Genomic DNA, 24,951 nt, shown 5'->3' on the forward strand with positions numbered 1-24,951 from the left:
CCTGTGCAAATTCACACACACACAAAACGAAGGCAAAACACAATGTCTTCCTAAAAGCAGAACTGAAAAGGAGGAAGAAAGGTACGTTTACTAGACCAGCTTCCCACCTAAAAGCTAGGAAAAGGGAGGATTATTATACCTCACCCACCTCCCCGCAATAAGGCAAGCAGAGAGCTGCTTTCCAATATTTGGGGTAAAAAAAATCAGTGAACGTTTTATAAATCGTTTCTAAAAAGTCACAGCGGTTTTTTGAAAGCAACGAAAGAATCCCAAAACGCGATTGTTGTACCAAGAACGCGTCTACAAGAACAAAAGCGCTTGTTTTGTTTTAAAGTTGTTGTATTTTTGTTGCTGTTGTTCTTTTCGGAAAGTGGTTTTACACCTTTTCTCCGCGGAGAGTGCCTGTGCACACTCCCTACATACGTCAAACTCTGGAAACACGCAGAAGAGAACTCTAAACCTGGAAGAAACGCGATACACACACACACACACACACACACACGTGTTTAGATGTCACAGCTGCCAAGCGCCAAATCTAAGGGAGTGAAGGAGCGGGAGGAGACGTTACAGTACCAAGAAGTTAAATTAATTTAAGAACGAGAAAAATATGGAGGGTGGTGGGGAAAATCTTGCTGCAGAGTTCGGCTCTTTGAGCAAACGAGAGCGATGCTCAATTGCATTTGGGAAATTGAGGCGCTGCGCTCCGCGTCTTTGTCCCGCATCTCTCTGCTGGAAGAGAAATGAGAATCTTCTTCTTCTTCCCCCGCCTCCTTTCTTGTCTTTTAGGGGACCGTTCCCCATGGCAACTTTCCCTCTGGCCTCGCCAGATTCCACCCAGCTCGTTGGGCCTGATCCAAGAAATAAATCCGATGCGTTGGAGCGTCTCCTCTTGAGGGTCCCCTGGAGTCGCCTCCAAGTTGGGGCGCTTTCTTCGCGCTCCTCCTCCTCCCAGGCTCTGCCGGGCGAGTTTTCCTCGCCACGCGTGCCCAGCTGCGCCTTAGCTCTCCCCGGCTACTTGGGTCAGGATTTCTGCTCCTCTCGAAGTAATAACGACGGTGTGCTCGAACTGGGCCGATCTGAAACACACAAGCAGACGCAGTAAGTGGCCAAGGGGCCAAAGAGTAACCGAGCTTTATTTACTGGCGGAGAGGTATATAATTTCGAAAGAAAACCACTCAAGGAGGCAGCTTCCGCTCTTTCCCCTAGCCAGAGAGAGATAAAACCGATTTAAAACTAAACAACAAACTACAACTTTTTTTTTTAAGAAAAGAAAAGTAGGCACCTTTTATTGTCCACGGATACTGCGGTCCATTTATCCTTTAGGATTTTAAATTCGTAAGATCCTTCCATGAGGATTGGTTCTGCCATGCAGCAAAAATAAAACAGAAACGAGGTAAGAGTTTGTCCACTGGCCTGCAAGCCAAATTTATTCCGGACCCAGGCAAAATGCCCGATATTTTATTTTTACTGTGCGTTCCCCGTCCCCCACCTCATTGGAAACAGCCTAAAAATAAAACCAAAGAAAGCAGCCCCTGAACTAAGGAGGAGAAAGTGGCAACCTTCAGGCTTGAACTTGGGTGTCTTCTGTTTTTAAAGTGCGAAGAAGGGCATTTTAATCAAGCTTTAATTAAGATCCCCATGGATCATAACAGCCAAAGCGCCAGCCACTCTCCTCCAAACAGCAGATAGGATAGAAATATTAGTTGTTGTTTTTTTCCCCCCTTTAAGAGCAGGCTTTAAAATGTTCATTAAATCAGCAAAACAACAATTTTCTTATTTTCCTCTAATTGCCGCGCCATTTAGGCGCGCCGTGAGCGCGGAACACATTTTTTCCCCCTTCGCCCCTATGATTGGTATTTAGGATGAAGCTCAGTCGCCAAGGCGAGGTCTGCTGCCTGGCTACTCAGAACTCAGCAGAGCTCAAAACGAGGGAGAAGCAGCTCCTGGGTCTACAATAAAGGGCATAATCGTTCCCAGAGAGAGAGAAAGAAGGGTGATTAACATTGCATTTTTTGGGAGGGGGGGACGACTTTAGATTGTGCTGTTGCGGCAAACCCAGCTCCTCAAACCGCGTGGCTTGCCAAAGCGCAGGTTACACCTGTCATTTTGATGGACTGAGGAATTTCCATCTCTTCCCCTCCTCTCTTCCCCGCTTGATTTGTTCCACGCACTTCCGTCGAAACGACCAACCCTGCAGGGCTGTTGGGAGGGTAAACACTCATCTAGGGAAGGGAGGCTCCCTCCGGAGGTGGTGGTGAACTCTCCTTCTTGGGAGGGTCTTTAAGGAGTTGAGATTCCTGCATCGCAGGGGGTTGGGTTGGATGATCCTGTGGAACCCCATTCTAACTCTACAGTTCTATACAGGCAGGGGAGCAACGCGCTGCGTAAACTTCGTTTTACTTCCGAGGATTAATGCGCGCACATGGGTAACAGTAAGAGGCTCCGAGGGTGCGACAGCAGTTGTGACTGGTTGCAACTCACTCTGGCTGGATCGGGGCTAAAACTGGAGGGTGGGGAGAGGTGGAATTAAAAAACCATATACCCAGTACCAACAAGCAAGCTATGCAGACCGGGGCCAGGGGAACGCACCGAATGCCTTCAAAACCAAAACAAAAACCAGGCGATTTTGAGTCAATCCGAATAGAAGGTGGCTCCCCTTTTCGATACAAACCGCAACTAACCTATTGTGAACGCCATGCCCTCTTGCATTAACAAATCGCTTTCGTTCTCTGTGGAGTGGAGAAAAAAAAGAAGCGTTTCAATTACAAGGGGGAAATTGCGCGCCCGCCCTCAGTAGAGTATATCTGCAATCCTTTTTGGGGAGCAGAGTTTCTTTTTAGTATTTGAGGTATTGGTGGCCTGAAAACGAAGCACACCTCACCCATTCCTCAAAAAGGTCCAAATCGCTCTCCATCCTGCCCATATAGCGAATTATTCCCACTTTGAGACATTGCAGCCCAATTTGAGCCTTCAGTTGTTGCAGTCCTGGTCACATAAGGTTTCTTACCCTGGTCACCAAAGGCAGAGTTAACCCCGTTAGCTGGTGGATATCAGTGATGCAGAAAGAGGTGGGGGGGGGGGGAGAGAGGAGATCAGGAAGAAAATAAATTCAGGCTGCTTTGCAACTCTGTGAGTTTTTAACTTAACCCCACCCCACCCCACCATGTTTCAGAATTATTATTTTTTTTAACTGAAGGTGTAGAAACACTTTGATTTTTCTTTTTAAAAAATCAAATCAAATCAAAAGCAATCATTGTCCAACCACTAAGTTTTGTTTCCCTTTAATCAAACGCAAACAGAAGCATTTCTGAATTATAAGGAGGCACTAATAACAGGGGTAGCCAACGTGGAGCCCTCCAGATATTGTAGCTCTCACCAGCACAGCCCCAATGGCCATGGATTATGGGATCTGAAGTCCAGCATCCGAAATGCACCTGGAGTAGGTTCTCATTGTACCAACACCTGGTTTCTCCCTCAGTACCTTCAGCTGGAAGTATGTAAAGCGATAGGACCTGCTTTGGAGCAATGTGTAAAAATGCTGGAACATGGGATTGTCTTCTCCTCCCTTCTGTTTCTCTCTCTGTGTGTGATATCAATTTGGGATTGTGAGGGTCGAATTCTGGGTTCCCCTCCTAACCCCCACCCCTGCCCACGTCTGTCCTAGTTCTTTGCTTTCCAAGTGCCTATGTAACCAAAAGGGTGAGGTTGGGGCGATTGCCAGGAGTTGACTTTTATTAACAACCCTGAGCCCTGGGCATGGTTTTGCTGCTGTACAAAGCACAATTCTATCTGGAGGGGAGACCACAACAAAGGAAGTGAGTGTCACTCTGCATCAAAGAAAAGTTGGAGCTTCTGATCTGCTTCTTCCACTACTCCAACGTCAGTAAGAATCTCACAAGCGGTACCTTGGAAAATCTTGTGTTGTCCTTTCTCAGTTCAGCTAAAAAAGTCAAGGCGCCTCTTCCAACTCTATGATTCTAAGGGCAATAGCTACAGGAACTGGAGTCTACTTGGGGGGAGGGCAGACACACCTGGACCCTAAATCCTGGCTCTTATTTGTCAAATGATACTCAATTAGTGGGCAGGGTTCAATTCAGATTATCCTCAAAGCTCCACTCTAATTTCAGAGAGCCCAGTGTTAAGGGTGAACTTAGCCCATAGTGGGTCCAATGGCCAAGAAGGCAGTTTCTGCACGCGATGGAGAGGAAAGTAAGGGGCAGATGGGGCTCATCCACTTGGGAAGATAGCCCACCTAGGAGAAGGAACATTCTGATCCTAAACCTCTCCTGCCTTGTGAGATATTTTCCAGAGAAGAAAAGGCTAAAGAGTAAACCTTACACAAATTGAGAGTGGAGTCCCTAAGATAGTTGGATGGTGGTTTGCATGCCTCCTTCTGGCAACTCCTGCAGCCAAGCTGGTGCCAAACCTATTGCTCTGCTTTCCTTTGGACCACATCAGTGATGCTGAGAGGGGAGTCTAGTTCTCTGGGTAGCTCAGGACCTCTATACACACTGCCCAGGTGTGCGCTCAGGGGAGGTCACTTTGGTGCCGCTAACACGGTGGTCTGACTTCACCCCTGGAGGCGTACTCCATTGTCTCTTGAGGCAGACAGATGCCAACAATAGATTGGTTGCGGCACGAACTTTTGTAAGCAACAGCTTATTTCAGAAGATGCATCAGGGAGAGCAAAAGCACTTCAGATGGCACTCCAGGAGAGGCTCCCTGTTTGCAACCAAAACACTCAAGTCCTATCTGCAGAAATGGAGGCTAAATACGCTGCCTTCGAAATGTCACCCTGCCACAGCTTTCAGTTAAACAATGGACAGCCTCCAAAGGGAAACACAAAAGCTGTGTGTTTCAGCTGTGATCGCAAAGTCCTCCCTTGATGCTGTGGTCACCGGGAACTCAACATGTCTCTGCAAACTCTCCAGACCAGCCTGTTTAGCACGATAGATGGGAATGGTAAAGCTGACTCGAGCAGTTTCAGTGCAGTCAAAGATCGTGATGACTTTATACGTAAGAAAATCCTTCAGCCCACGTTTTCCAGAAGGTAGTGAGACTTGGGATAGTCCCAATGTTATTGGACTTCAATTCCTAATCATTGGTCACGCTGGCTAAGGCTGATGAGAGTTGTAATCAATTATCTGGAAGGCATGTTGACCACGCTGCCCTATGGTCTTGCAACACTTCAAAATCTTAAAAGAACCATGCAACATTCCCCACAACCAAACTAACTCCCAACAGTAGATATCCCTTCAGTCTAAAGCAGGGGTAGCTAATGGAAGGGCCTTCTTACCATGATGTCAAACATCCAGGTGGCTGTGGAAGTAAGATCCTATCCCATGCAGGGCCATCTTAAGCATATCTGGCGTCCCCCCTGGCAACTCCAAAACAAGGGAGGGGGTGGTGGAAAATGTCCTCTGCCTCTCCCACGCAGGAGGAGGACAACGACCGAGAGCAGGGCCATCTTTAGCAGATGCAGAGGCTGGGGAGGGAAGCTGCCCGCCCGCCCGCCCGCCATATAGTTGGCAGGGCACAGCTGGCGGGCGTGCAGGGAAAGGGGAAACTCGCTAGGGTGCCCCTGAGAGGCCGGGGCCCTGGCGCAACGAACCACTAACACCAATGGGAAAGACGGCTCTGATCCCATGACCAACCAAGTAGGGGGCATACTCTGAAATCAGATGTTATGGAGTAAAATTCCCATAATCCTTGGCTACTGATTATGTTGGCTGTGGCTGAGGGGAACTGGAGTCTGTTTGGAGGTGGGGAGTGTTAGGATATAGTTCCATTCCACCTTAAAAGGGTACAGGCATGACGTTTGTGTATCACATGCACATGCTCCATGCAATGGAAGTTCCCAGCGAGAGCTGGAAGTAAACAGGCATGTGATACACAAACGTCATGCCTGTACCCTTTTAAGGTGGAATGGAACTATATCCTAACAGGGAGAACATCAAACAAAATGCAACTCCAGAAACTGTTGAGATCAGTAATGCATGCGGGGTTTATGTTTTGTTGTTGTTTGTTGTTGTTGTTGTTGTTGTTGTTGTTGTTGTTGTTGTTGTTGTTGTTGTTGTAATTTTAACAGTCTCGCTCAGCCAGGGGTGCTGCTAGATATTTAAAAAGATAAATATTTAGGGTACAGACCCATTATGAAAATGGGCACATGCTAATTTATATATATCGACGCAAGATCAGGTCTCTCTGAGCACATTCAGGTGGCTGGTGGCTGGGGTCTCACCAGTGCTGAGCTTTGCAGCAAGGCTAGGAGTCCCTTTATGCAAAATAAACATGAATACAAATAAGGGCAGGGAGTGGATAAGAGATATAGGGCCCAGCATAAAAGAGGCAGGGCTCAAGGGTCTTAGACTACTCCTCAAGAACACTCCTGCAAACAATCCCCAGTGTCTTTTGATACATGCAGGCTTGTGGCAATTGTGCCGGACGTGATGAGTGCAGACTTTAGCTTTTCCTCTTAGGTAATGTGGTTGGACTACAACATCCATCATTCCTGGCTACTGGCCATGCTAATTGGGGCTGATGGGAGTTGTAGTCCAACAACATTTGGAGATCACCACACTGGCTATTTTAAGACTATTTCCCACTAGCATTTTCCCCCCTTCTTATTTTTTAAGCTGGAAAGGAGGAGCACATCTCCTGCATGTGAACACTCAAGTGCAAGGCTCATGAACCGATGATGGAGGAACCTTCTTACCATGATGCCAAACTTCCGGGTGACCGTGGAAGTAAGATCCTATCCCATGCCCAACGAAGTAGGGGCACACTCGTAAATCATTCTGACGGGCTATATGGCTTTAAAGAAGAGCAAAAGTGAAAGCATTTAACAGGAAAGAAAAACACACTCCAGAATTCAAAGAATGAATCAAACATTAAATCTCTTCAGATACGTATTCATGCTTGTTTCAATTAACCCATTAGAGACTTCCCCCGGTTCAGTAAATTTCAGTGCTGCAAGTTCAGTGCGGGTTAAACGGCGTTCTTTGAGAAATGTAACCATTCTGTCACATTTCCAATGTGCTTCCCATGTGCTTACCTATGGAATAGCAAACACTGTCTTTAAAAAGATTGTGGCCTCCCATAAAAAGCTCTCTGCCCCAGGAAGACACAATAAGGTGGGTAACTTCAGCGGTGAGCTTTGGGTCTTCGGAAGACAAGAGAGGAATCTTCCTTTCACAGGGTAAGCCTGGTACTAAAAAACCAGACGACCCTTTAAAAGCAAAGTAATGTTTATCTTGGGACTGGGCATAGGGGAACTAAGCAGGCAATGCTTTTTAAAGTTCTACCAAGCATCAGATTGGTGTGAGCATTTGTGCCAAGCTGAAAGACAAACCCCAAATCATTTCTTCTACAAATCCAGGCACATATCGGGAGGGGGCACAAATGCTATTCTGATAGCCCCCGATGTCGGCCCATTGGTTCCATCTAGCTCAGTAGCATCAGTTCCACCCAGCAGCCAGCTCTCCAGGGTCTGTTGAGATCCTTTTAATTGGAGACTTAATGTGTGCCCCTTCAGCACACAAAGGAGCCTGCCTTAAAATGAAGCCATTGCCCCTCCCCAAGCAAGCTCTTTCGACTCCCAAGAGTACATCTGATATTAATAAAAACCAAATTGTTACTTTCCCTGAAGGCCATCATCGCAGCAAATAGGCATGGTTGAGCACCTCTCCCCTCAGGTGCCATTTTAATGCATTTGGACAGAACAATGCAGCCACCACAATTGCCGAGTGGACAAAACCTTTAGGTTGCATTCCCAAGCACTTTTAAACGGCCAAGTTTACATGTGGAGTTGACACCGGTAAATTAATATATATATATTTTAATAGAAAAGGTCAATATTTTCCCAGAGTAGAACACAAATTTGCACAGGCTGGCAATTTGCTAACGAGCTTCAGTTTCCACAGCATTAAGATACAAGCTAAGGTAAAGGTAAAGGGACCCCTGACCATTAGGTCCAGTCGTGGCCAACTGTGGGGTTGTGGCGCTCATCTCGCTTCATTGACCGAGGGAGCCGGCATACAGCTTCCGGGTCATGTGGCCAGCAGGACTAAGCTGCTTCTGGCGAACCAGAGCAGCGCACAGAAACGCCGTTTACCTTCCCGCCGGAGCAGTACCTATTTATCTACTTGCACTTTGACGTGCTTTTGAACTGCTAGGTTGGCAGGAGCAGGGACCGAGCAACGGGAGCTCACCCCCTCGCGGGGATTCGAACTGCCGACCTTCTGATCAGCAAGCCCTAGGCTCTGTGGTTTACAACCCACAAAAAAACCCGGTTCAGTGAGGGTGGTTTGAGGGATTTTTTATACCGGGTACCTGGGTGAACTTGTATTGTCCATTATAACAGGCTGGGAGTAAAAGGAGTAACTAATGGCAAATGCCGTTAGTTCAAGAGAAGCATCTGAACTAAGCATGGCTCTTGGAAGTGAAACATACTGCGTCAAAGGGTATTTAATCTGGCTATAGAACATAGATGAAATGTTGCAGTACATTCTCACCTCCTAACAGGAGTGCTTCATTTCAGAGTTCAAGCCAAACCAATTGACTCCTTGCTCTATTATATTGTGTTTTTAAGGGAAGGGGTAGAGGACTATTTTGCTATTTTTTTAAAAAAAGGATTTTTAAATAGTTCTGTAAAACTCAAGGTTCTCCAGAGTTCGCTGCTGTCCTCATTTCAGTGTTTGGGCTGCAGCATTGGCGGAGGAAGAGGAGTGCAGGGGGAGTGCACCGCCCCCAGCAGCGCAATCCCAGGAGGGTGCCATCGCGGTTGCTACCCTGCCCACGCTGGGTGCCACGCCCCAGGATGCATGCCCTGCCCCCAGGATGTTACGAAAAAGGAGCAATGCTGCAGCGAGCTCCAGGTGGCTGGAAAGCCAAACAGGATGTTGATGTTTGGGACTGTTCCGTGGGAACAAAGGAACAGTCTATTCACACCACTGAGCACCGGATGTTAGCTCAGAGTGTCACCTGACCTGTACTGGAAGTACATGGGAGGAGTTATTCTCTCTCTGCTGTTGGTGTTAAGAGAGTGCAGACACGTTTCTCTGTACTGCTGGAAGGACAGAAATAAAGGCATGTAAATACATTTCTGTCTGTCTCTCTCCCCTCCCTGGGGATGGCAGGGGAGGAATGGTGTGTTCTTCTCACGTTAGAGGAGGATCGCCGATTGAGATCTCGCCTGATCTTGCCGGGAGTCGCAGACGGGGAGGTCAACAAGGAACTCAAGCCGGGTGCCTGGAGAGTGGCAAATTCTTCTGACTAAGGCTTGATTCCGACACAGGATGCATGCCCCTCTGGGCGGCGCACCCTGCCCCTGGGACGCGCAGCAGCCCCGCCCCCACCTGCTCTCTGCCCCCCCCAGTGCCGGAGCATGAAGCTCCACCCATGGGCTGCAGTGCCTAATCAGTGTGAAATATATTTTCACATTTCCTTATTTTTATACAAGGCAGATGGCTGACATGTTTTGCAGAACAGAGACAGAGGTCTTCAATCAGAAGACTCTTAAGGCACTCTTCCTGGAATTTAAGAACACCACCATCACCACTTAAAAGGGAATTGCATGGAATGAAAGTGAATTGGATGAAAGTCTAGGGTCCCACTTGTTTCAATTCCCGCTCCACAAAAGCCTCACTTAAGAGATGCATTGCATTACCATAGAGACAATAAATGGCTGTGTAGTTTCCTACAACACAGACGTGGGTGGTGCTGTGGTCTAAACCACTGAGCCTCTTGGGCTTGCCGATCGGAAGGTCGGCAGTTCAAATCTGCACGACGCCGTGCGCTCCCGTTGCTCTGTCCCAGCTTCTGCCAACCTAGCAGTTCAAAAGCACGCCAGTGCAAGTAGATAAATAGGTAGCACTGTGGCAGGAAGGAAAACGGCGTTTCCGTGTGCTCTGGTTTCTGTCACGGTGTTCTGTTGCGCCAGCAGCGGTTTAGTCATGCTGGCCACATGACCCGGAAAGTTGTCTGTGGACAAACATCAACTCCCTCAGCCTGAAAGCGAGATGAGTGCCACACCCATTAGTCGCTTTTGACTGGACATAACCATCCAGGGGTCCTTTATCTTTACCTTTTACTCTTGAAATGAGTACAGTAGTATGTCAGTGTGTATATGGAAGGCATGAGAGACTGCATTCATAAACTCTGCCACAGATATACTTTTGATGTGGAAATGTTGCAATTACCTCTTTTAATAGAGCCATCATCCTGTGTTATTTGCAGTGGGCATGTGATAACTAACACCCACACATGGTACCTCAATTTTCGAACGTAATTCGTTCTGGAAGACCATTTGAGTTCTGAAACATTCGAAAACCAAGGTGCAAAGGGCAGTCTGCAAATTTAATTGAGAAAATTGAGAAACCCTCAGCGGAACCGTTCAACTTCCAAGGCGCGTTCGAAAATGGAAGCACTTACTTCCGGGTTTTCGGTATCTGTGTTCTGAAATGTTCGTCAATGGAGATGTCCGAAAACCGAGGTACCATTGTATATATTCATTAACACTTTTCACAGTACAGTATAAGACAAGCTAGTCACACACACACAAAAATAAGAGAATAAAAGAACAAAGAAAAGATAGGATAGAAAAATACAGGATCCTCTCTCTCAAACATATCTTAACTTCTGTCCCACCCAGAAAAGGGGGTCTCCTTCCTGCTCTCACCTGGGGGTGCCCCTCTCTTCTCCCTAGCCTCTCACCCTTTGAGATTTCCCCTTCCCTGTCTCTCACACAGGGACTTTGATTTCCACACAGTTTATGAGCTTAGCAGAAGCCCAAGGGTCGAGGCATTTAAAGAAGCTACATTTATTTTATTTTGAAAAAAGTTGACTATACTTGCCAGTTTGATTTCAAATAAATCGCCCTATCTGCCCATGAAGGTGAGGACTTGATTCCTTCCTCTGGGTCTATTTACATGGAGCTTTTGTTGCATCTGCCCACACATTTGCCCCATTGCTCAAGAATGTGCTGCCACTACAATAGCGCTGCCATTACAGTGAATGGCACCCCAGAGCTGGAAAGTGGGAGAGTGAAGAACTAGGTCAATAACTTTTAATGTTGCTCACAGATAACACCTTGAATGGATTTTTTTTTTGAACAGGCCCTATAGATTAGCTACTGCTTGCCTACCACACCAACAAAAAAAATCTTTAGCTATTACAGTATTTTGTTTGATTCTGGAGCACAGCAGAGTATAGATCTCAAATGTATGATAGCTCAAATGTCTTTATGGATCTCCTAAATACTCACAGGGAGTTAAGTAATGACACAAAGAAGCAGGAACATGGAAGTTAAAAGATTTTTCTTTTCTTCCCCCCCCCCAAAAAAAATCTCACTAGGATTTGAGAGGTGTTTTTTTAAAAACGCAATTGTTTCACTAGAGTCACCGAAAAGAGCAGTAGAAATGAGAAGCTAGGAAGTTAACAGTTTTCTCACTTAACACATAAAAATGAACAGAAAAAAAGAGATAAGAACAAGCGATTCATTATTCCCCCCCTCCATGAAGCACTAAGCCTTTGTATATCTCTCTGCTTTTCTCCAAGTGTGTGCTTGCTGGTGCCAAAATAATTTAATCAATTTTCTATTTGGGTTTGTCTGACTTTTTCTTCCTGCTTATCTTGAGACACTAATGGAGACTGTCTTTTTCATGCTTTACTCTAAAGCAGCAACAGAAGTTTCCCCCCACCCCACCCCTTCCCAGTAAATTTTAAAAAGGAAATTGAAAAAGAAGTGAAAGAGAAGAAAATACTTAAAATAAAGGAATCAGTGGAGAAAATGAGAAGCAAAGAACAAATAAGAGGAACTCTATCGGGAAGTAAAATAACTTTGTTTAACTGTATACAACTGGAGCAATGGACAAAGAAGAAAATATAGTAATAAAAGGGGAAACCAGTGAAATTGATAAAATATTAGTAGAAATGGATCAATTAAAAGAGGTGTGGGGAAAAAGACAACAGGGCAGGTAAATAGTCAAAGCTGAGGGAAAATGTAAGAGAAATGAACGTACAAAATGTTGTCTATAAGGATAAAAGAAAATTACTGTAAGTTAGTATGGATATGGGATTTAACACCAGTAAGATTAAATCAAATAAACAAGGAATATTCGGTGCTATGTAGGAGGGGACTTATGTTCACATGTGGTGGGGGTGTAAATATGTACAATTTTTGGGGGGGCAAAGGGTGTTTAAGGAGATAACAGAAATCACTGGGTCAAAGCTGACCAAAAGTACAGAGGTAGCATTGTTATCGATTTACAACGGGGGTGGAAGGTTCGCAGGCTATGGAGGACTTGCTGACAAATTTATTGACAGCTGCACGAGTTATGATAGCTAGGAAGTGGAAGGGGCAAGATGAATATAGAATGGAAGAATTGTATAAAGAGGTGTGGGATATAGCTATTAATGATAAATTGACATGTGCTATTAAGGCAAGACGGGGAATATGCAGGAGAAATTATTTTGAGGAGATATGGAAGGTATTTGTAGAATTTGTACCGTTAAAATGGAAAGGGGTCAAACCATCACTAGAGGGGTTGAAATTTTGGGAGGTTGGATAGTTATAATGGAATGGTCTCGGGGGTAGGGTGCACATTTTTATTACTTTGTTAAAATAAAAATTTAAACGTAATTTTTAAAAAATTCCCCAACTGTATTTTCATTCAAAATATAGTCTGAAATATACACTATATAAATCAATCAAAGCAGAACAGCTGGCTAAAGCATGGGCTTCTAATCATCATCGCTAGTCAGTGGCTAGTCAGTGGATGATCATCTAAGGATGTAAACGTGTAATCCATTCATTTGGGCAGAGTTTCTAATGCATGTCTGAAATGCCCATTCAGAACAGTAGAAATTTGATACTATTGGATGTAATATTGTGAAAGGTGACAACAATACAGTATATTGCACATCCATACTGCATTGTGTTTCTGCCAGTGAAGCCTCTGATACTGATTGGCTGAGCCGGTGTGACAGCATGGAATATTGTTTACAAACCTTCTACATGCTGGGAGAGCAAAGCTGTCCATGTTTGCAGTTCTGCTTCTATGAGGGAAGGGATGGTTGCTAGTTTGGCTGGGATTAAACCGCACACTGGCCCCAGGGAGAGGAGACGTTTTGTGTGCCAGGGTGAGAAGCGGGAAGAAATCTCAGGAAGTAGGGAAGCTGGGAGCTCGGAGACAAGCTGGCTGAGTAGGCATGTGCAAAGTAGGCAATGAACAAGAAGCTGAGCGAAGAGACGGAGACAACAGCATGAAAGGCAGAGGGGAAAGGATACTGTGGGGTGGAGATCTGAAAAAGTCTCACAACATTTTAAGATCAGAGCAGGCTTCCAATGGGAGAAGAGGGGAGGGGGACAGAAATGTTAGAGGGGCACTGGAGAAAGAGACACAAAATACAGTGGTGCTTCAGGTTACAGACTCTGCTAACCCAGAAACAGTACCTCAGGTTAAGAACTTTGCTTCAGGATGAGAACAGAAATCGCGCAGCGGTGGCGCAGCAGCAGCAGGAGGCCCCATTAGCTAAAGTGATACCTCAGGTTAAGAACAGTTTCAGGTTAAGAACAGACCTCCAGAACGAATTCAGTTCTTAACCTGAGGTACCACTGTAGTCAGGAAAGCGTGGAGTGAAAGAAACAATGGGAAATGGAGATATGAAGAAAGGAAAGTCAAAGAGAAAGCAAAATCAGCCACACCCTCATACTGAGTGCATGGGTAGAAGACAAGGGGAAAGGGAGCTGTGGAAAGCAGATGTCTGGGAGCAAATGAAGCATGGGGTTTCTAGATCAAAAATGTAGACTAAGGCTGCACTAAATTTGGGGGTGTTGTTGGATTTTCGGAGCAGAAAAACAGCTCTGGAGGACACATGCTCTTCAAACGTTGGACCTTTTTGTTGCTGCTGCTCGGGTTTACTTTTCTACACTGCCCCTCTCAACAATTGTTTCAGCATCTTTAATAAATAAAATCAATTTGTCTCGACAGGAAGCATTACGCTCACTCTGTTCAGACAAATATGTCACAAATATGCAAACGCCTCTGCCTCTTGGCAGATTCCCTTATAGCTACCAAATATAGAGGGGTTTTCATGGGGGGTGAAAGGCTGCAAATACTTCAGACATCATCCTTTATCCTGTATCCTTTAAGAGTTAGGTAGAAACCAGATTTCTGCAGGTTGTGGTTTTCCAATCACTACATATTGTGGCCTAACAAATCTGCCCCCCCCAAAAACCCCCCAAAGTCAACATACACTGGAGGTAAAACCACACAAATATCCCTATTGGCTGCAAGACAGAAGTCTGGTTTTATTTCATTGCAAAGATGCTCTATGCCTTGTTACTGCCTGAAGGTCTGTGATGTAACAGAATGCTGATATGTTTTGACTTAGTATTTGTATTCTGCTTTTCTGAACAACACTGAGCTCAAAGTGGCTCACAATAACACAAAACAATGAGCAGACATAATTGTACCACATGCCAATAATGCTTCTTACTGACTGCTAACAAGCTAAGCTGCTAGCATGAAGAACTTACAGGTGGGGCTGTATTCTGTTGTTGGAAACTGGTATAGGCTGGATCTACACAGATTTTTAAAAACGCTATGAAAATGCTTTTTAAAAAAAGTTGTAAAATTTATATGGAATTTGCCGTTAGCCCATCAGCGCCTGTGTGTCCTGTACACAAGGAGCTACAACTATTGTATTGGTGAGAAGCTATTAGACATAAGAGTATGAGAATAATGTGGGGTGTCTGTGTACAAATGGCAGAATGGGGGTGTGTGTGATTAGGGCAGGTGAATAGGCAATGGGGGAAGAGTAGGTACAAGAAGCATACACCCACCACATTTTTTATTTCCTGCTGTGATTTCACGGACGTTTGGCGAATATTCTAGTAGCTTTCAGTGCTGGTTTCTGTGGGAAGATTTCTTTGACGTGTCTTTCGCCACTGGGCACACAGGATGTGAGCCACAAAACAGCTGGGAAATCAGCATTCCTGAGCTCAGTGCCAAATGGCTCTAAGCCAGGGTTGGCCAAAGTGGTGCCCACGGGTGCATATGCCCCCAAAGAAGCCTTCCCTGGTGCCCACAGTGTTCCCTCCCATCCTTTGATGAGATTAGACTTGAAATAAAGTATTCAAGGGCCATTTAGATTTGTCTCTTTAACCAGGCCTTGGGCTGATTGACATCCGACACCCTTTTAAAGGGGGGGGGGGATTACTGGTTTGTTTCTGTTCTTATTTTTATTATGTATTTTGTGTTTTCATATTGGAATTTTATCTTGTGAACCGCCCTTAGATCTACAGGTATAGGGCGGTATACTACTAGTAGTAGTAATAATAATTTTGCAACCAACAAAATAAGTTGCAGTGTGTGCATGGTTGTGGGTTTTGTAGGATATCCATGGCAGTTTAAGGGGAGCAGGTGGCGCTGTGGTCTAAACCCCTGAGCCTCTTGGGCTTGCCGATCAGTTCGAATCCCCGCAACAGAGTGAGTTCCTGTTGCTCTGTGCCAATTCCTGCCAACCTAGCAGTTCGAAAGCATGCCAGTGCAAGTAGATAAATAGATACAGCTGCAGCGGGAAGATAAACGGCGTTTCCGTGTGCACTGGCACATCTCACAGTCCTCTGTGCACCAGTAGCAGTTTAGTCATGCTAGCCACATGACTCGGAAAGCTGTCTATAGACAAACACCGGCTCCCTCAGCCTGAATTGAGATGAAAGCCACATCCCATAGTTGCCTTTGACTGGACCTAGCTGTCCAGGGGTCATTTACCTTTACCACGGCAGTTTCTCTGATTTTCAAATATGCCATGGGCCGAAAAGGGATCATGACCCCTCCATTAACCCATCTTAAAGGGGTCGTGGAATGCATTAAAACCAATAGTTTCTTTTTTCATTGTGAGACCTACCAACTGAAACTTTTGGGTGCTTTACGGTTCTAAAAATCATCCTCTCAACGGGTGGGTTGTTCATATTCCTATTCACAGCTCCCCAGAGATGAATTCAGGTTCTCTAAAGCCCAAGAGTAACAACACACAGTTCTGACGGACCACAGAACCACCGCTAAGAGCTTGCCTACTTTACAAGCCGGTTGCGAGTCGGCAGTGAGCAGAAGTTAATGTCTAAATAGTCAAACCACCAGTGTAGTACACTTCTGAGGTGCGGATCCCATGCAGCATCTATGCTGACAATAGAGAGATGGGCATCTGCCTAAGTGAGGTCTCATGCTGTGCAACTGTGCTGCAAATTACACCTGACTAAAGAGGGACACATTTTCCCTCCTTGGCTTACCTTAGAAAATCCTTGTCTGCTTTCCCCTGTTGCAAAGATGAGATCTGACTCATCTTTTTCTTCTATTGTAGCTTGCAGTTGGGTTCCAAATGTTTGTACAAGCTTCTCCCAGACCAATTCTTTGGGTGTTACTTGCATTCAAACAAAACCTCCCCATCTTTTTTTATTTTATTTTGGGACAAGAGTGGGTTCGTCTGAAGAACTTTAACTGCGCTGGGCTCAGGCAGACCAAGACACATAGGTCATTACTAGTCTGTCATTTAACGAACAGAATAGCAGTAATGAAAGCTTAAGGGAAATGTAATCCGATTAGAGAAATCTGGTGTGTGTACAACCTTTGCGCAGAAACCACGATGTTAAACCATTCCCTTACTCTGTATGCCCAAAGATTCTGGGTTTGGGGAAAGGTCTGTAGAAAAAACTGTCACCCACTGATCTTACCTTATATATGTTAAAGGCTGTTAGTCACCCTGGACCTTGAGCATATTACAGACATAGTCTAATCCTATTGTGCCTGTACTAAAAACAGAAAATTCCCACTGGCCTCTATAGAGCCACGACCCTTCTTTATTCTCTGACATGGAGTCTGAATGAATTTCATCCTGCAGACTGGAAAGATGCCCAAGGACGTGGGTGGCATAATAATATATTATTTATACCCCGCCCATATGGCTGGCCTTACCCAGCCACTCTGAGCAGCTTCCAACCAAATATTAAAATACAGTGATACATCAAACATTAAAAGCTTCCCTAAACAGGGCTGCCTTCAGATGTCTTCTAAAAGTTTGGTAGTTGTTGTTCTCTTTGACATCTGGTGGGAGGGCATTCCACAGGGCCGGCGCCACTACCGAGAAGGCCTTCTGCCTGGTTAATTCCCTGTAATTTGGCTTCTCACAATGAGGGAACCGCCAGAAGGCCCTCGGCGCTGGACCTCAGTGTCCGGGCAGAACGATGGGGGTGGAAATGCTCCTTCAGATATACTGGACCGAGGCATGAGCAGGCCCCTCTCATTTACTGTAATGCCCCGGTGTGTTGCCTGTGTGCAAGTGTATGTGTGGTGTGGGGAGAAAACAAGGCCTATTGAGGCTATGGGAGTCCACTTGCAGGCACCGTGTCCATGTTGGCACTGGACCCTTCCCCATCTATGGTATCCAATCAAGTTGTCCTATTAGTCAGGACTTCCTCTTCTTTCTGCCCTTGTGGTGTGTGACCCAAATCTGCTTTCGAGTATTGGGTGGTGGTGGTGGTAACACAGAACAGATGTGTGCAGGTGGGGGAATATGGGAAGAGAGGAGAAGAGAGACCCCTGGCACAGGCAGATGTTCTTGTACTAAGGAGACAACTTAGTACAATTCCATGGGTGGAATTCACCATAGTGCTAAGTGGGGTATCAAGTGTGGGGAACAAGGTCTGGTCATGCAATAAGACTCCCCACCCACCCACTACGCTTCTTCTTGGTTCCCCCCCTCAAACTCCCAGAATATATTTAGGGGTTTTGGGGGCTTGGGGGAGAAGAGAAGGGGCAAGCTCCTTTGCACGAGTGGACCTCGTTCCACACACACAGCAACGTAGCTGAATCCCAACCTTTATAAACACACCATAATCAACCTTCAAACCACCCTGGCTACTGTGTTCATAAATTGCCTACTATCAATTTCATAGCAGAAAATTCATTATTGTGCCTTATCTGATAACTACGGTCAGATAGAAAAGTTGCCTTAATTAAGCAGAATCAGGGTCAGCAGCTCTTTGTCTACTGTAACCACACAAGACAAATAATGATGAGCCCAAATTGCAGGTAAAAAGATTTAAACCGGACATTAATAAAGAACCTTATGTCCAGAAGAGTAGTGGTTGCAGCAGCAGAGGTTGGCTTAAGGATGTGGGGGTATCTCCATCCACAGATATCTTAAAGCCCAAGGTTGAATAGTTGGCCCAGGAGGGCTGTGTGAGCAAAGTCCTTGAGTTTTTTCCTGCTTCATATCATACTGGAGTTCTGGGCACGATGCTATTTGAGCTAAGATGCTTTGATATGAGATGGTAACTTCTGATAAGGAGTTGTACTTGGTTAACTCGGCAGGATGTAGACCTGCTGATGGACCAGTCTGTAAGAGCACTTTCTTGCCTAAGGACTTCTTTGGACTTTTTAGGAAAGACCACATTCCATGTTCCATACCTTATAAAGAAATTAGACCTTGCAGTGTGCCCAATGCACTCCATGTCATAGAGCATCTTTCTTATAGAGGTGCCAGCCAAGCCACTTCACCACCCAATTTAAAAAACGATGGTGCAGTAAATTTCTAGATAGATTTCTCTTCCCGTTTTATTGTTAACCTTAGCTTCTTTTACTTTATTTTGTGTTGTGTTATCACTCTGCATACTCCTATATCAAGGCAACCAATCATTTTTTAAACACAAATAAATTTAGGTGGTAGGCAGAGATGACTACACAAATCATCCATCACCTCTCCTTTTAGAAAGTAGGCAAATCAGCACTGCGAAATTCAACTGAACATTTATTTCAAAGGGCAGTGTCTGTTTAAGCTAATCAACAGCACAAACTAGGTTCCTTCTGCATTTTCCTCCATTCATGACTTTGCACTTCAATAATTTTTTTGCACACAGTTCTGCCGATGGCTCTGGCATTACGGTGTTTTGTAAAGATACAATGGCACTTTGCAAGCCTAGTCCTGCAAGATGCTTAGCTTTTTCTGATTTTGCAGATGTTGGAATAGATGCTAAAAGCCATTTCTTTACCCAAAGCCAACCAGTAAAACCATGGATGAACTGAAAACCTGAACCCAAATTTCCTAGGACAAAACCTAACTATTTTTAATGTACATTAGGCCCCAAGGCCCTTTTGTCAGTTAGTGGACATGCGAAAGCCAGCATTTAAAGATAATAATAATAATAATAATAATAATAATAATAATAATAATAATACATCAGGGAGAGGCAGAGCTATAGAGCTACAAGTGTGGGAAAAAGGCCTCTCACAGCACATTTTGAAATCCAGTGCTACACATCGCACACTGCTCTGTGTTCTAGGGGCATAAGTGACAACTAGGGATGGGAGACAGTTTGCTTCTGTTGCCTTTTAGTGCAATCCTGTTTAATTCACGCTTTCTGAAAAAATATACGAACAATACATGAACACATGAATTTTAGGATGTGGTTCTCCAAACAAAGAAAAATGTGTGTATTAGGAGGAATATGGATTGAAATACTGACACGTTTGTGTGAGGACTCCCTTCCTTCCTTCCTTCCTTCCTTCCTTCCTTCCTTCCTTCCTTTCTGAATTCACAATCTGTTGCAAAAATCGTACCAAATCCATACCAAAAGATGGGGAAAATGAGAAACAGAGAGAAAACAAAACTAGCAGATTCACCTATCCGCAGTGACGACTAGAGAGGAGATGTTGAAAGATAAAAGGCCAACCATCTCCCCTTTCTCCACTTGGGATCCAGTAAAAAGAACAGTGACAGCAAGTGTCATTGACGTGCCACAGAAAGAGGAAGTACGAGAGCTTTCTCCAAAATGTTTCTCCTGGGATGGCATCAGGAAAATTGGTTTGGGGCTTGAAAGTCAAATGACAAAAAGCTATGCCCCAGAAAGCTTTTTCTCCCTGCAAAATTTTGTGTGACCCTAGCGAGCCACTGGAGTCTAGATGTTCAAGGTGTGAAGTGACAAAAGTGTTTTGAAGGAAAACTTTGGGAAGAGATGCTGAACTTGTAACCCCTCAACAATGAACCGGGTGAAAGAAATCTCGACTGAAGTAGGTAGTGACAAAGATTCACAATTACCTCCTTGCCTTCTTTTCTCAGCTGAAATAAAAAGTAGCAGCCAGGAGAAGATTAGTCAATAAAGCTGGGAGAGAAGGTGTTTATGGCCTGGAAGAACACAGAAAGATCTGGTGCTCTGATTCTGTTATGGACTCAGTGTCTTTCCAACTGAGAAAGCCTGAATATTGTGGGGCAGACTTGGGAGAATGGAAGAGGAACAGTTAGGAAATGGATTTGAACCACACAAAACCTTTCCTCTGAAGCAAGGAGTGCAAAAGGGCAATTCAAGTGTGCAAACTTGGACAACTGTTTCCTTCAACCACACCACCTCTAGATTTCCAGCACACTGTTTCTATACAAGCACCCCTTTAGCTAAAGATTGAACTGAATGTTACACTTGTAGGGGGAAAGCTTCACCTAGAAGACTTCTTCCTAGAATAGGGTTGCCATATTTCAGAAAGTAAAAACCAGGACACCCGGAAAGTTGTTTTTTAAGACAAATCCAAAAGTAGTTGAGCTTTTCTTTTCTTTTTTTACAAAAATACCAAAACTTAACAGTTAACTTGCCTAAGATCCAGGACAAAGCGTCACATTTCAGAAACACCCTCCAGACGTTATTTCTCCCTTTGAAATCCTGGTAATGTCCAAGAAAAGCTGGCTGTATGGCCAACTCTATCCTAGAACATCAGCTTTACACATAGGAGAAGCTTTCATATATGTGACAGCCCCTGCCCCCAACACTTGATTCGGAAATGGTATAGTATGATGTCACTCTTTGCAGATTTTAAATACCCTTCCGCCTACGAAAATAATAGCTCTTACAGAGCACTACAGCAGAATGCATGTTACCTTTAAATCTATTTTCACTTAGTCTCAACCTAAAGCATAGCCTAGCCTACGGAGATGGCTGCAATGTGAGCCAAGGCATTGCTGGCGCAAGGTTTTCGTAGCAAGTGAGAAACAAGCTTGAAGCACACCTGAAGCACATGGAACTTGTATATTCTGCGCTGCAAGCAGCTTATGAAGTTTATGCCAGCCCACGCAGTACGTTTTCTGCCCACATGAAGGTTGCTTGGGTACATGCTCAAACAGCACATGTTAACCATATCTATGACAGTGGAGTTAGCCAAAGTTCCTATATTTGCAGCTAAAAAATTTTTTTGCCGTGTGTGTGTGTGTGTTGATTGCTGCTACGGTAACAAAGCTGACGACAGCCACGAAACACCAGTTCACATGGCATGTTTCTCCACGGAAGCACAGAACTAGGAAAGCTAAGAGCCCACCTTCGCACCCAACTGAAAGGACTGCGCAAACTAGCTTTATGATGAAAAAGCAGAGCAAGTGTTCCGACTACAGTTTATGCGGCTGTACTAGGAGTTCTGCACAGAAACCTGTCTCTCCTGGACGCAAGTCTATAGTCCCTTGTTAAGCTCTGATGAGCCCTATCCTTTCGCCCTCCGACCTGGTCCAAGTTTGCAGAATTCCACCTTCTTTTACGTTTTGCGTAATTGCACATCTCTGCAGGTTTGCTAGATGTGTGCTACTAATCTTGTGTTGAGGGAATAACAGAGGCAAAAAATACATGTTTTTGTTTTTTGTTTTAAAAAGGGAACAGGGAGGAAAGGTGCTTATTTAGAAACGGCCAGGCTCACAACTGTCAAATGCAAAATTGCGTAATTCTCAGAAGAGACATAACACAAGGTGAGGGTGTGTGTGGTGGGAATCAAGTGTGTGGCAGGGAACCAAACCATGGCTACAGAACCTGAGAGACAGGAAACAACTGCTAACAAACAAATGCACAAAGACGTCAGTTTTATTTCTGATTCAGAAGCACTGAAAAGGGGCCGCCTCGCCAAATGCAACCCGTTTGCCCTGTTAATCAGCACTGATTGAGGTGGAAAGGGCATAATTTTGCCAACAGAGATGCAACCTGACTTTGGAACCTATATGTTGGATTATGGATTTTTTTTCAACAGTATCACAATGGTTTACCCGGTTGATTACATAATGCTCCCGGGAGAATTTAAACTATTTTCCTTAAGCAGCAGTTCTAGACTTAAGAGAATACACAAGTTCAGGGATTCCCTCTAATGACAATGAACGATGAAGTATAATTAGTAATATTTTTTGAAAGCCCACAATTTAGGGCTTTCTCCTTAAAGAAAGGTACATTTTTAGTTTCAAACTATCACAAATTACTATATTTTTCTTACAATAGAGCTGAACTTTTATTTAAGGTGCTCTGTTTCTGAAAGGCAGACATGATGGATTGAAATAAAAGATAATTTATTGCAATGCTTACTTTCAAATGCAGGGAGAAGCAGTGTAATTGTAATTTACAGTAGCTGTCAAAGAAAATCTATCACAGATGACATTAAAATGACTTATTTTGCCTGAGCCACTTATTGTTTAAATGTGCATAATCTGATAGAAACAGATTTCTTTTTTTAAAGTCTGCCTTTGTATTGTTCTAAGTTAATATCAAAACATATATTTATAAGTTAAAACATTTTAAAACCATTTATTGATACTCTTATCTGGGTAATTTTAACTACAAGTTTGAAATTGGCTTGATTTAACTACAGCTATGTTTGCATTTATTTGTTTAGATCTAAGTAACGACTTCCAGGGAACATGCCTCGCTGCTTTAGAAACTAACTTACAGAGGCTTTTTAACAGAAAACTCGCAGAAGGTGTACATAAAGATCATTCAAATCCAGTCATTACACTTCATCTGAATTCTGGCGGTCAACTTAAATGGACGGAATAAAAGTCGGTTAGTAATTGCCTAGTCAAAGGAAACCAATCTGCTAAATAATTTTTGTAAATATATCCATTTCTCGGAATAGTAGATACGCTACAGTTCTTTGAGTTCTGGTCCCAGAATCGAAGAACATTCTGGATTACAGAATCCATTCAAATGCATCCAATGTATTAACATAATGTGTTTTCTGTGGAATCTCAAAATACACGCTGTAAGCATACCAAGCACATTTGTGGAAAGAAGGACACACATTCAAATCTTGATAGGTCTCTCCTATAATGCCGGCAAGGAAGAAATCAATATATTTTCCCCACCAAACTCTCATCTTGTTTACATGAATATACAGTGACAAAGCCTACATATGCAACATTGCAATAGGCCAGAAAAAGCCTTGGTTGAGCAAAACCAGCATATTTGAAACAGACAATAGGTAGGAGCACAGATGATCGGGGGTCTGTTATTCTGGATGTGATTGTGACTGCGACCAATCCAAATTAATTTGCTTTTCAACTGAGTTTTGCATACGCATTTACATGCGGTGAAATACTGACCTCTGCATCAACACTGAGAGGAGGGGAAAGGCAAAAAAGAGGGGAGAGAGAGAGAGAGAGGCCAATGTCACTTTCAATTCTGCTCTTCTCTTTATCCTTTAAAAAAAAAATACAGCTAGACTTAATGCGGTGAATCTAATGAAATGCATTACCCTGCGCGGAGATTTATCAGATTTTTCCAAGTGAATGCTGCTACTTTTGCTAGCACTGGCTGGAGTTCACCTGCGTGTTGGTGTGGCATGTGGCTCTCTTTTTGTAAAGAGTTAAGTCGTACACAAAAAAAACGGGGAACAAAGGTCAGCACCCAGTCGCCACTTGAATGTGAGATTTTTCTTTTTATTCCCCTTGATGTATACTAGGCTCTGTGTTATTAGTCTTAATGATGGAAAATTGTAGTGTTGATACAAATCTTTTTTTCAAAGTAGTAGGCGGGAGCTCCATTTGTTAGTAAGTTTTTTTGTGACTAAAAGCCACGGACAGTACATTTATGTAGCGGTAAAAGGCCTAGATGCTCTTTCCATAGCAGAGCTAATTATTCCCACTGTGACCTTCCTGATCTACCCTATTCCTAGTACATCTCATCTGCACGCCTTTTCCTCTGTGTAGATGGTGTCAGAGAATATGAAAAACCCTATAATGAAACCATTTTCATGATGGAGAAAGGGTACTGGAGTTGCACTTGCTACAAAGAGGCTCAATTATATGAGTAATTGTGATAATTTTCTACATTCATAGCCTTCAATGGGGGGGGGAGAGGGGAAAAAAAGAACGAGAGCCACAAAGGAAAATTACTTTAACAAGAAAGTACAGAGAGTAAAAATGGAAGAAGAGACAAAAAAAATATAAAAAAATGGGGGTGGGGGGGAGGTGGAAGAGGGGGAAAAATAAGCAGGGAGGGGAAAAAAAGTTTAAAAAATAGATCTGGTAGGGAGGAATAGCAAGACAGGGAGAACAACAGCAATGCTCAAAAAGCCTATGTGCAGCTGTGTTGCACAATTAAATTGAATTTTTTTTCCCCTGCAGTTGATGAATGTGACTACTGCAAATGTTCCTCTGTAGTTAGCTATCATTTGTTGTTCCGTGACAGGAAAAGGATAATTACCTCTCAGAGAGAATCAAAGGCTGACATGCCCTTTAGACACAGCCATGAATGCAGCGCTCGAGAGAATGCTTGAATAAGAATCTCGTCTTCTGTGCCCCCTTCGACTCGAGAATAAATTTTGTTAAAATGCAAGAGCACCACCAGTAAATTTGTTGAACCCTAGGTGTTCAAAAATATGGAGCTGCATCCATCGACTCATCCCATTTGCAAAAATAAAACTACATTTTGAATTCACTTCTATTACATTCATGGACAGTAAGATAGTGAGATATGCATTAAATTTCTTTTCCCAGTAGGGGTCTGATTCAACATTTCCTATGAAAGAACAGATAGACACTATCCTTTTTCCCCAGGCTAGTTAGCCTATAATTTAAAACTGTCAAAAACACAATTTTATACAAAGTCTTCAATAAAAGCTTCTTGGATATAACCCAAAGTGGTTTTACTAAAGTTTGATT

General features: G+C 43.9%; 1 protein-coding gene and 1 long non-coding RNA gene across 6 annotated transcripts in view; one reads left to right on the forward strand and one right to left on the reverse strand.

Moving 5' to 3' along the window:
* LOC128398494 (uncharacterized) overlaps positions 1-24,951 on the forward strand; it is a 32,573-nt gene that overhangs the window by 6,498 nt on the left and 1,124 nt on the right. The gene's annotated exons all lie outside the window — the stretch shown is intronic.
* Positions 64-24,951, reverse strand: part of METAP1D (methionyl aminopeptidase type 1D, mitochondrial) — a 99,957-nt gene continuing 75,069 nt past the window's right edge. For 3 of the 5 annotated variants that reach the window (XM_053359595.1, XM_053359580.1, XM_053359615.1), the window contains 4 exons: positions 6,716-6,813; positions 2,682-2,729; positions 1,283-1,361; positions 64-1,076 (listed from right to left, as the gene is read on the reverse strand). In XM_053359595.1, coding sequence (XP_053215570.1) covers positions 998-1,076; positions 1,283-1,361; positions 2,682-2,729; positions 6,716-6,813 — 304 coding nt within the window. In that variant the 3' untranslated portion in view covers positions 64-997. Of the gene's footprint in view, positions 1,077-1,282; positions 1,362-2,681; positions 2,730-6,715; positions 6,814-23,119; positions 23,488-24,951 lie in introns of those variants that run through there. The other 2 variants (XM_053359585.1, XM_053359606.1) reach the window with 2 other exon arrangements.

The sequence above is a fragment of the Podarcis raffonei genome, chromosome 1 (assembly GCF_027172205.1).
Source record: "Podarcis raffonei isolate rPodRaf1 chromosome 1, rPodRaf1.pri, whole genome shotgun sequence".
NCBI lineage: Eukaryota > Metazoa > Chordata > Lepidosauria > Squamata > Lacertidae > Podarcis > Podarcis raffonei.